Source organism: Adiantum capillus-veneris, chromosome 3 (genome assembly GCF_014529385.1).
Source record: "Adiantum capillus-veneris isolate H3 chromosome 3, ASM1452938v2, whole genome shotgun sequence".
NCBI lineage: Eukaryota > Viridiplantae > Streptophyta > Polypodiopsida > Polypodiales > Pteridaceae > Adiantum > Adiantum capillus-veneris.
Genome location: NC_140933.1, coordinates 40,239,976 through 40,252,990, shown reverse-complemented (window position 1 = coordinate 40,252,990; position 13,015 = coordinate 40,239,976). Strand labels below are relative to the sequence as shown.

Sequence of the window (13,015 nt, the reverse complement as noted above, 5' to 3'; positions counted from 1 at the left end):
GCTAGTGCATGAGTTAGTTGAGAAGAGCATGGTTAGGCCTAGCTCATCTCCATTTTGCTCACTTGTGCTATTAGTGCAAAAGAAAGACAGCACATATCACATGTGTGTCGACTATAGAGCACTAAATAGGATCACTATCAAGAATAGATTTCCCGTTCCACGGGTAGAAGACCTATTTGATAAGTTACAAGGATCGACCTACTTCAGTAGGATTGACCTAAAAAGTGGCTATCATCAAATAAGGATAGGTGATCAAGACATTGTAAAGACCGCATTTCGCACCACATTTGGTCTTTATGAATACATTGTCATGCCTTTTGGCTTGACCAATGCACCAGCCACATTCAACTGCTTGATGGAGAAGCTGTTCACGCCTCATCGAACCTTCACTGGAGTGTTCTTTGATGATATTATCATCTACTCTAATTCATTAGACGAACACAAGCAACACCTCCAGGTAATATTTCAAGTTTTAAGAGAGAATAAACTTTATGTTAATCGAAAGAAAAGTGAATTTTTCTTGCAAGAGATTCAGTATTTAGGTCATATTATCTCTCAAGATGGCATCCAAATGGATCCATCAAAGTTAGAGGTAATAAAAGGATGGCCTAAACCAAAGAATCTTCATGAACTAAGAAGCTTTATAGGCATGTGTGCATACTATAGATGCTTCATAGAAAAGTTCTCACAAATTGCGGGACCATTGCATGACCCAACAAAGAAAAGCGTTAGGTACACATGGTCTGCTAAGGAGAACAATGCTTTCGAAAAGCTTAAAGAAAAGCTTATCTCTCAACCTGTGCTTACACTACCGGATCTCTCAAAACCATTTGAGGTCCAATGTGATGCTTGTGGTGATTGCCTTGGAGCTGTTTTGCTCCAAGAAGGGCACGCCATAGGCTATGAAAGTCGAAGGCTTGACCTTGTTGAACAAGCTCTAGGCATATATGAAAAGGAACTCCTTGTAGTTCTACATGCCTTAGACTCATGGAAGCACTATTTATTGGGGACTCCTTTCATTCTGCGAACGGATCACCAAAGTCTTAAATACTTCATGACGCAAACCAATCTCTCCGACAAACAAATGAGGTGGGAAAATTTCCTTTCGCAATTTCATTTCCATATTGCTCACATTGCTAGAAATCATAATCAAGTAGCTGATGCACTCTCAAGACGGCCGAGAGTGAATGCGGTTTCCATACCAACTCAAATTGATCTATCTTCAATGATAGATGAGTATGCTATTGATCCCGATTTTAGAGATGTGATTTCAGCCCTTGCATTGGGGAAGAAAGAAGAACCATTTACTTTACAAGATGGTTATCTTCTCTATGGCAATAGACTATGTGTTACTAACTCACTACGTGAGAAAGTAATGTATGAATCTCATGCTCCACCTTATGCGGGGAATACAGGGATTCAGTCTACCTTAAAGGGAATTGAAACATAGTTCTATTGGCCTACCATGAAAGTGAACATACAAGAGTATGTTTCTAAATGTGTGGTATGCCAAAAGACAAAATTTGATAGAGGGAAGCAACTTGGATTGCTTCAACCCTTGCCAATCCCTAATTCACCATGGGAGAGAATATCCATGGATTTTATCTTTGAATTGCCTAAGTCTATCCATGGGAATACGAGAATATGGACGATAGTAGACAGGTTTAGTAAACAAGCTCATTTTATACCTGTCAAAAAGACTATCAAAGCCCATCAAATGGCAACCCTCTTCATTTCACAAATTTTCAAGTACCATGGCTTGCCAATGTCCATAGTGTCGGATAGAGATCCTAGAATGACCAGTAATTTCTGGAAGGGTCTCTTTGAGAATTTAGGGACAAGGCTAAACTTCTCTTCGGCCTATCATCCACAAACAGATGGACAAAGTGAAATAGCTAACCTAACAATTCTCGATCTACTAAAAGCCTATGCAACGGAAGTAGATCAAAGATCCCAATGGGAGAAATACGTACCCTTAGTGGAGTATGCTTACAATAACACTGTACATACTTCCATGGGAAAAGCACCTTTCGAGGTAATTGAGGGAAGATAAAAAAAGTCCCTTGCTACTTAAGGTACATGGGAAGATCTTCGTTGCAGATGAGTATAGCCGAGACCTACAAGAATCTTTTCAAAAGATTAAGGATGCTATCTCTATCTCACAACAAAGGCAAAAGGCTGCTGCTGACAAGCGCAGAAGAGCGCAAGCCTTTAAAGAAAATGATTGGGCCTTATTAAAATTCCCCAAGGCTCGATTAAGGCACACGATGGGCAAGAATCCTACGGGACACCAAAAGTACTATGCTAAACTAGCAAAAAGGTACTATGGTCCCTTCCAGATTCTTAGGCCAATCAATGAGATGGCCTATCAACTCAAGTTGCCCAATCATTGGCTCATACACAATGCTTTCCATGTGAGCCTATTAAAGCCTTACAAAGGAGAGCCACCTCAAGAACCAACTATTGAAGACCCACCGGAGATCGAGGACCAAGAGGAGGTGCTGCAGCCCGAGTCCATTCTCCGACATGAAGACAAGATACTAAGAGGCGGTAAGACTATCTGACGATATTTTATTAAGTTTAAGAATTATCCTTTTGAAGATGCTAGATGGATGCAAGGCATACAATTAAAGGATAACCTAAACCTTGTCAATGGTTACAATGCTTCCCAAGAGTAAGCAAATGTACAAAAAATGTTAAAAATGAACAAAGTTTTTGTCCTATAAGACTCTCTTTTTCTTTATTGTGCACAAAAATGAAGTAGTATGCATGCTTAGATCAAGTTTGCGGAGACGACGTCTCCCAAACACCAAGTAGAGCTTGTCACTCTACTATGGAAGATTGATAGGACTAATGTGCAGACATGCTTGCGGCAGCCTCAGGCTCTCAAGCACCAAATGGACTAGTCATCCATTGTGGAATGGTGTCATAGGGTGACATAGGGATCCTCTACCCGCTAAGAAAAGGACTCATGAATACGCTTTATCTTCTCTACACGATAGTCGAGGACGACTATGATTTCAAGAGAGAGGTAATGTCATAATAATCAATATCTAATTCTCCTAAATGATTTTCTCATGTTAAACTGATCATTTAATATGGGGAAGTGCCAGGGGAGAAAAAGCTAGAATATTGGTTAAGCTAGTAGACCGGCCATAGTAGGGATCCAAAGGAGGGAAAATAGGGATCCAAAGGGGGGGCCATCTGCAAAAGAGCCATGTGCAACAATGGGCTAAAAACCCTAAGGTTCAGCCCATTAAGACTTCCAAAATGCTAAGGTTCCAAAATTCAAAGGTTGTGTCCAAAGGTCAACCATGGGGGGAATTGGATGCTTTGTGTGTGTCCCAAAAGTCTTTTCAAATCCCTACATAGGAGGGGGCGAGCCTAGCTTGTAGGGGATGAGAGAGAAAGTCACACACACACACAAGCTCACTTTACACAAAGGGAATGAGGGACACATTTTAGCTCCCTAGCCCAGATGCCCACAAGGTGTACCCAATTCCTATTGGATGGCCTTGGAGGTGGACCAATGAGAATAAGGCTAGAGTAAATCTAGTTTAATCAATTTAAAAACACTTAATAAAAGAACCAATGAGAATTTAGTCCTCTAGAAGACTATTGGACAGTCTCCCAAGGGGTCCAATGAGCATTCAATAGCCCAATGGCTTGCCTGATTCCTATTGGCCAGGAGGCAAAGGGGTCCAATGAGAGTTTAGTTGAATTATTAAATTACCTAAGGTTCTCACAAAAGGGGAAAGGGGGACACATGTTAGAAGGCTATCACTTATACTGCTTGATTACCATTGGCTAGGCCTGGGGAGGTTCAATGAGAGTAGAGCATGAGCAAATAGCAAGAGGGGTCGACCAAGAGAGAGAGGGGGCTGATTTTTGCTAGGCATTATACACTCACACAATCTCATGTGTGAAGTAAAGAAGACTCTCTCTCCTTCTCAAGCTTTATGGAAAGCTTACCACCTACTCCATCTTTCTCGTAAGAATACTCCTTCTTCCTCTCAATCTACTCTCATACCTTGCTAGCTCTCACCATCTTTGAAGGTGTGTGAGGTCTTGTGTCTGAGACCGGAGATAATTGATGTTGTGTTTGCTAAGTGTTTTTCTTAGTGCATGAAGCTTTCATCTTCATTGCACTAGCTAATCTTGAAGGAACACAAAGAATTGTATTGTACAATGTCTCTCTTGATGGGAGAAACCATAATACAAAGCCTTTTGGAGGGGGGAGTGGCTCCATGCAAATCTGGTCCTCAACTGTTGTCAATAGTTTAATTTCTCTCTCTTTTGAAAGTATTGTTCATGCTATCTAACTAGGTGTTATGCTTTTTGTTGCTCTCTCCACCCAAGCACTCTTGTAATTCTCATTAGGAATCTATTCTAATGAAATGCCCACTATGTTCATGCTAATTTCTGCTACACACAAGTTTTTAGGCCATTAATTGTTGCACAATCCCTGAGAATTTGGCCCGTATGGGCGACCGCGAGTGTGGGTAGCCTGTCTAAGTCTGTGGCGGATCTTCTTCTGATTTTCATCAGAAAATATAAAAGCCCCTTAAAGGTGAGTACTCATACTCACTTAGCATAGTGCTTTGTATTCACCTCTGTGTGCATTCAAAACTGTGTGAGTTAGAAGCTATTTACTACTGTGTGCTCAACATGCCGAAAAAGAATGGGAAGGATATTGTGGAGGCTTCTGCGTCTCCTAATCTATAGGTTAACAGAAAATATTTCTGCTCTCAAGACTGTTAATATATACTATGAAGCTTTGCTTTGATAAAACCAGTAAATAGACTTTTCTTTATAAGTAACCTGTTCCGAAAACTGTTCTTAATGGTTTATGGGGAGAAATGTGTGTGGTAGTGTATGATTGCTTTGGGACAGATGGGAAGTTGAGATTCTCTTTGACTAATGATGTATGTTGCTGTAAAATAACCGTATAAAAATATATATAACCATGTTCTGGAACCTGGCTCTTCCTGGTTATGAGAAGAAGTGTGAATGGCTCATGTAAAACTAAGAACTACCAAGTTTTTCTAATGATGGAAGTAATAAATCTGGTTTCCGTAAAATGGGCTGTAAAACTGGTTTTTTTGAGGAAAAAAGCGTCCTTTATTTTTTTTGAAAAAAGGTGGACTGCCAGGTATGAAGGATATCTTAACCTATGGCTGCATGGAAAAGAGGATGGTGTGGTGTTTAAAGGAAATGGTTTGTATATATGGTTGATGATGCTAAGGTTGGTAAAATAGCTACTCAATAGGGTAATGTACTTATGAAAGGGATACTGCAGATCTAAAAATAGCCAAAATTTCACAAAAAATGAGCTGTATAAGATTTGTTGGATAGTTTGGTTACATTGCTGAGGTACTTTGGGTAAGAGGACAGACCCTGGACTGATTCGGTTTCTAGTTCGGGGGCCTATTTTATTGAATCGGCTAAAGATTATTCTGAGGTCATTGAATACAAGTTTCGGAAATGTTGCCTTGTCTTCTAATATTACTGTAGGTAGTGTGTGTCATCACATACCCGATTGTAGGAGTAAATATTGTTTTTGCAAATTGACTCGACCTTTTTTACCATAATACATCACCTACAAGTAAGATTGATTTGTTTTTTTAGTCGAGATGCCTATCTTACTGAATCGACTAAAAGTTATTTTGTATTTGTTGAGTACTGGCTTCTGATATGTTGCCCTATCTCGGATATTCTATAGAAATAAGGTGGCATCACATACCGGATTGAGGTTGAAAAAAGCAGGTTTCAAATTTACTTGATTTTTTTTCATCATATGCTAGGAAGATTAGTGATAGTTTCTGGTGACCTATCACTGATTCAACATAGTGACGGATTTCTGATGGCCATGGTTAGTTTGACCCTCGGCTATTCAATTAAATATGCTTGCCATCATCTGCTTGTTCTTATTCTCACTCAAGTATATAGGAACTGGTCTTTACCTACCATCTTGCGAGTCTCACCATACCTCGAGCGGATATTTTCGAGCGAACCCAAAGTTGAGCGAACCCATCATATATGCCTTAGTGAGGGGAGATATATATATATATATATATATACTTGAACATTGGTGCTTGAACCGAGAGCATTGCTACAAAAATATGACAACGAAAGTTCCATACACACATGTAAAAAAGAGGGATAGATAGATAGATGGATAGATGGATAGAAACACACACTTAGAGAGAGAGAGAGAGAGAGAGAGAGAGAGAGAGAGAGAGAGAGAGAGAGAGAGAGAGAGAGAGAGAGAGAGAGAGAGAGAGAGAGAGAGAAATGATATTAGAGTTTTGCATAGACTAAATGTTCTATGATAACCATAGAACATTAGAGAGAGAGAGAGAGAGAGAGAGAGAGAGAGAGAGAGAGAGAGAGAGAGAGAGAGAGAGAGAGAGAGAGAGAGAGAGAGAGAGAGAGAGAGAGAGAGAGAGAGAGAGATGATATTAGAGTTTTGCATAGACTAAATGTTCTATGATAACCATCATAGATGCCTCCGTGAGGGGGGGGGAGAGAGAGATATATATACTTGAACATTGGTACTTGAACAGAGAGCATTGCTACAAAACTATGAAAAAAAAGTTCCATACACACATGTAAAAAGAGGGATAGAAACACACTTAAAGAGAGAGAGAGAGAGAGAGAGAGAGAGAGAGAGAGAGAGAGAGAGAGAGAGAGAGAGAGAGAGAGAGAGAGAGAGAGAGAGAGAGAGAGAGAGAGAGAGAGAGAGATGATATTAGAGTCTTGCAGAGACTAAATGTTCTATGATAACGAAAGTTACATACACCCCCCCCCCCCCCCCAACGCGCACACACACGCTAAAAGAGGGATAGATAGATAGAAACACACACACACACAACATTTTTAAAATAGGAAGCAAGATTTCCCATCATGCAACTATATCAATGTGTATGGATTAGAACCTATTCTTTAGTAAGCATCTTCAAACCAATATAGATTCACTCACTTGCCTACCCCAATTTCTTTTCCTCTTGGTTCATGCTGCTTTGTGATGGCTCTCTCCTTTTCTTTCTATTCCCGTCCAAGGAACGGGTTATATACCATTGCTGATAAATTATGATTTGATCACCACAAAAGACGCGAGAGAGAGAGAGAGAGAGAGAGAGAGAGAGAGAGAGAGAGAGAGAGAGAGAGAGAGAGAGAGAGAGAGAGAGAGAGAGAGAGAGAGAGAGAGAGAGAGAGAGTGAGAGAAAAGTGCACGTAGTTATGGAGGTGAGCTTTGGTATGGATTAAGAAATTTCAAAGGTGAAACAAGTCTTGACTAAAAATAAGTACCAGTCTTGACTAAACAATTCACGCAATACTCCCAAGGTACCAAGCTGCAAGAACCGTATATCTTACATAAACACAAAAAAATCACAACAAAAAGATGACAAAAAAACTCCCTAGAGATTATGGATGTGTATCACATATCACTATGCTGAGTCACTCATCATCAATGAACACATTACGTCTCCATCGTTGATTTTGTAGCTCATAGTCGTATTGGGTGCTTGATGTCATTCCTCTCGCAATCTTCTCTATATAAACTGGCAAAATACTTCAATGAAACAAAAAACATGATTATGGACCCAACACAAAAGATATCCTAATACATCGCAGATAGTAACATCACAATAGATAGCCTAATACATCGCATATAGAAATATCCAAAGTCTCAAGAACAAATAGTCTACCAACATAGCATAAACAAAAAATGTCAAGTGGAGGGTGGGAGCCTCACAAGTCATCATATAGGTTCCCACCAGGCCTGTCACCCTCATCCTCCACATCCACAGATGTGGAAGCCTCATCAACACTCCGCAGCCGAGGTAGCAGTAGAGGCTGTACATATGTCAATATCAAGCCCTCATCACTATCAATGGAAGGACATGCACGTCCAGTACCAAGACAAGCTGCTAGCACTAGTGCTGTCCCACACCCAAACTCTAAACAAATACCACCATGTCTGCACAACATCTCCACGAAGCATGATAAAAGAGTATGACTCATTTGTAGACCACCATGCAACGGCTCTCATGTAGATGCAAGGGCTCTAGAGGATACAGGAAGATAATGTCTCATCATGGAATCTGTCGGACTCATGCCAAGAGAGTGAAACATAGAGGTGCTCTCTGCCAAAAAACATGGAGGCTGCATCCCCCGTCTATGAACCAAAAATAGCATAGAGGTATCGCACTACAAATACAACAATAAAAAAAGTTAAAGATGAACGGACCACCAAGACCCAAATATGTGTGATGTCACTAGGTTTTGCGTTACCTCAATATGCTCCCCATAGCTATGAACAAAACCATAGGGGTCATGATGCAGAAGAACAATGCGGCGATGAATGCTCATGTCAGACGCCCTACAAAATCGCTCCACCCACCAAATGCTATCTCCTAAACATGGCAACCATGGTTTAAATGTATCACTATTAAATATGAATTTAATGCAATTGAATAATGATACTCACCAACACATGATGCCATGATCAATAACCACCCTGAATCTGCAAGAGTAGAGAATGCTAGATGAATACCGCTGCGAACATGATCCTCTGAGCAGATGTCCCAAGACGGCGTCATAGTTGATGCATGGTGCAAGCCACCAAATGGCAAATCCAAAAATATAAAGTCAGCTGCCCATGCCACAGTCCCACCCACCCTGGTGTACTGTACTCTATCTGGCTGAGCTCTCAGCATGTGGTCGTGGAGGGGAGTCCAAACTGAATTTTTGAGTCCCGCACGAAAGTCACTAGCAATAGAAATGTAATCCCCTACCATAGCCACACATCTGACATCTCTAGAAGAACTAGTGACTACAGTAGGAAAGTCCGATGCATGCACAAAAGAGAGAACTTTCCTAGCAGTTAGAGCTCCATGCACATCTGCAATGATTTGAAAACATAAATACACAAGATCCAAGAGACTCTCCATAAAAAAAGTACATAGCATAAGTAGCACACCATGTGTGGGCAGAGATTTCGTATCCGCAATCTGCTTTTCTTTGATGTTGTTGCGACCTCCTATGGAGAAATTAAAGAATTTTCTCTCTCTTTGAACGAACACATTTCTAGTATATGCTATTAAAATAACAAAGCACACTTACTAGTAGCTGGTTGATCCTGGTTTAAGGAAGGGTTTTCTTCTTGTGTGTTGGTCTTTTGGCTCTTCTTCATCTCTTCATACAACTCTCTCTCTCTAGCCAAGACATGGCCTTTGGCCATGTCCACCCACCATGGACAATGAACCAACTCCCACTCCGACAAGTGATGCATGGATGTGGGATACATACAACTCTCAACTATAGCTATGTTTGTCCATTGCTTGGCCAACATAGGAATCATAGCAATGTGTCCCAAAGAGTGTAAATATGTGAAATACCTACAAATATTACTCTATTAGACTCTTGCCTACACACAAAATAAATTTAACAAAAAATGAAGTTTGTGTATCTCACCGATATAGAAGCCTCTGAGCCGCCATGGGAGTGGTATCAATCTTCTTCATTGCCAAGAGCTCTGCATCTTTTGTCTTGGCCTCAAGGCTAGTCTCAGTAGGAAAGAGGTGAGCTCTAGCCTGTAGTTTGAGCTCCTCAAAGTACATAGAGAGTGTACACTCAAGTGGCACAATAACACCCCCGGGCAAACCACCAAAATCCGAAAGAAGAACTGTAGCTCTATCAAGTATACGCTGCAACAAACCCTCTCTACGAATCCAGCTATGAAAGTAAAGATAAAACATTACAATCACTTCACCCAAAGCAAAATCCTAATGTCAACAAAATTTTCAGTGAACTTACTAGCGAAAAAATTGATCGCCACGCTTCAGACCATAAGCTCTCCTCGTGATCTTATCTGACTCTAATAAAGAGACCCATAATATCTTGCTCTCAATAGGAGCATCATAGAGAGCAATCAAGTTCAGTTTCTCTAAAGTGGCCCAACTATCCGACCCCCATCGTAGTGCCCACACACGGGCCAACCACTCCTCTCCAAGTCGAGGATCAATAATATTTAACATCTAAATGAAATAAAAAAACTCATAACCATAGCAAATAATCAAAGCATCTCTAATGGAAAACACTTACACACACCTTGCCTACTCGATCACCGTATTTAAGCGCAAGATCATTTATCACTTTTCCTTCTTCTTTAACCAAATCATCTGCGGACAATCTTTGCCTTGCTTGATCCATGCGTGAATGAATCTCCTTTGATATTTGAACCTAACAAAAAACAACCATTAGTAGAGAACCAATACCAAAGATAAATTGACAAAATTTTATGAACATACATCATATAGAAGTTTCCCTAAATATTGTCTCGTCAATGGATACCAAGGCTCTGCTCCTTTGGAATATCTCTTTCTAACCAATGCAATTATGCTTCTATCTTTCTCTGATAGACCCTTCAAATATTCTTCGTGATCCGCAACACATATGTGAGAACAATTAACTAGCTCATCTCGCAAATGTGAAGTCACTAATGCATGGGTATTCATGCTGATCAAGACATTAAAAACGTATATATTACATACTTGATTAAAAAAGATCAAGTAATGAGACCAAAATGGTAATGGATTCTCACAAATTCATTCGTTGAAGACTGGCCAACAATGCAATCTCTGGGACCTTTGTCGGATCAATGACCGTACACAAGACTCTGCAATGTTTCTCCTTCACCATTGAAAATTTTTCTTTAATAGCGGCATGCCAAGCTATAGTCCTATGGTTACCTTCCCATACGAAGAACATCCTCTCCGAAAGGATATGCAATTTAGGACGAGATGCAACTTCGTTTTCAAAGTTTTGATTTACATCTATCCAAATCGGATCCCAAGAGTCTCTTATGGCATCTATGAAAGCATCAAAGGTACAGTATTACAAACATTACATTTTTGAGGCTAGAATATTTAGGGTGCATTAAATAACCACATCCTTACCTGACACAAAGCTGTCCTCGCGTTGACATGTCCAAAGAGATACGATAAAAGCACCCTTCTCTTGCATATAACCTTCTTTTGCAAAAGCAGCTTTCAAGCCGCTTACGTCATCTCTCAAGCTGCGCACTCGAGCATATGGAATTAATCGACAGAGAGGAATTGGAGGACACTCGAAGCAACTAAGTATCCTGGTTTTCTGCAAAATATCCTCACCTCTATGCATGTGAAGACTGTTTTCATCTCCAACATTCAGCTCAGAAGCAACCTCAGCTTGGACCACATATGGAACAATTTCCAGACATGCCTCCTTAGCACCATGTGCATTGTCAACTTCGTGAATAGAACCAATGCCAAGCTCTTGACTCTGAGTAGTTTCATTATCCTCTTCCATGTCAGAGACGACAACTGAACTAACTTGGTCACTACACTCAATTGGTGTATGCACTTTTGAAATCTTGCCTCTTTTGCGTGAGACTCCCTTGCATGAAGTGCTTTAAAGATAAGCAACATACAAGAAATAACTATTAATCATTAATCCATTGATGCATTTCAAATAAACAATTCATTCCTTTTAAAGTCGCCTAAACAAAATTTGCCCACAAAATTTTCTGAGTTACAAAGAATTTGCTAACCACTGCTCCTGCTGGAAATCGCATAAAAACAGTCCGCGTTAGCGCGGACTGTTTTCAAGCGATTTTTTCAAGCGAATTTACAAGCCAGTTGGAGGATTTCTGTAAAAGCTGGGGGATTTTTCAAGCTGGGGGATTTCTGTAAAAGCTCACAATGAGACTATAATCAAGGAGCTATTAAGAAAAGCCATGTATCATTCTATTAAAGCCACGTAATTCACATTTGGATTGTCAAAGGAGTTCTTAAGAGAGAACACAACACCACACCAACCATGGTGTACATACAAAGGTTCAAAACAATTATCCATGAACTGCAACAATTTGTATTAAGAGATACAAGCTTAGGGGGTTGGGATGGGAGAGGATGTGCTTAGTGGAAGAAGAAGTCGTTTTGATTGGAAGCGGCTCATTCTCGGCGTCGCCTATCCATCTCAATTCACCTCATCACTGCACACCCCATTCCCCATAACCTCCTTTCGCTGCATGTGCTATACCTACACTATTCTAATGGGTTTCTTGCATCATATACGAGGAACAAACTTCAATGGCAATGGACCACCTGGTGATGAGAGTGAAGGGGCTGTGAACACGGGAGATTGAGATATCAAATCTTATCTCCCTCCCAAAAAAGCCCACGCATCCCAACTTGCGCTCAAATCATATTTCAAACTAGGGAGCAAGTGAAACGTCATTCACTAATTTCCATTCATTGGCATGCAAATTATATGCACTGACTAACTGATTAAAATGGAGAATTAATCGAGTAGTTTAACTTATGTCTCAAGGATTGAAGATTGAAAAATCATGTGAAAGGCTTTCCCCCAACATATATCTTACTTTCTTTCTGATATCAAAGGCTTCTCTTAATATAATGGCTTCTCTTAATATCAAATGCTTTTCCCCAACATATATCTTACTTTCTTTCTGATAACTCACCTAAACGCAGGTCGTCTTGATTATGAACCCTGCTCCTCCAATTTTTGAACCCTGTTCCTCCTTACAGTGAGCCGAGACAATGTCAATCGTTTAGTGATTTTTTCTAGTCAAAAGCCTTGGTTAAAATGGCCAGCTACGCAGGTTCTCAAGGCCAGCTCAAGGCCAGCTACACATTAACGCAACTCAAGGCATTAGCTATGCAAGACATGTGACGGTGCTGTGAGCCCAAGACATGCGATGCAGCTCAAGGAGTGAGTCTTAAATCTGTTTAAAAAGAGTAAACATGTCTTTATGTTCTTCCCTAGAAATCGTTGGAAACCAGTCCGCGTTAACGCAGACTAGTTTCCAACGATTTCTAAGGAAGAACGATTCCTAATGATTTGTGGGGAAGAACGATTTCTGCAGGAAAAGACCAGTCTTGAGTGATTCCTGTTTCCATGTTTTGCCCTCTCTCCGCCAAGAAACCCTCTCTCCCTCGATCAAGAA

General features: G+C 40.4%; 1 protein-coding gene across 1 annotated transcript; it reads right to left on the bottom strand.

The window, feature by feature from the left end:
• Positions 1–7,755: 7,755 nt before the first annotated feature.
• Positions 7,756–11,355, bottom strand: LOC147460791 (uncharacterized). Its single transcript, XM_086504152.1, has 12 exons — positions 10,965–11,355; positions 10,610–10,877; positions 10,317–10,524; positions 10,117–10,248; positions 9,823–10,010; positions 9,725–9,741; positions 9,481–9,541; positions 9,130–9,404; positions 8,495–9,046; positions 8,299–8,420; positions 8,138–8,214; positions 7,756–7,984 (listed from the first exon to the last, which is right to left on the bottom strand). Exons 1-12 carry the CDS (start codon positions 11,353–11,355, stop codon positions 7,756–7,758), a joined length of 2,520 nt encoding a protein of 839 aa, XP_086360278.1.
• Between the last annotated feature and the right edge of the window lie 1,660 nt (positions 11,356–13,015).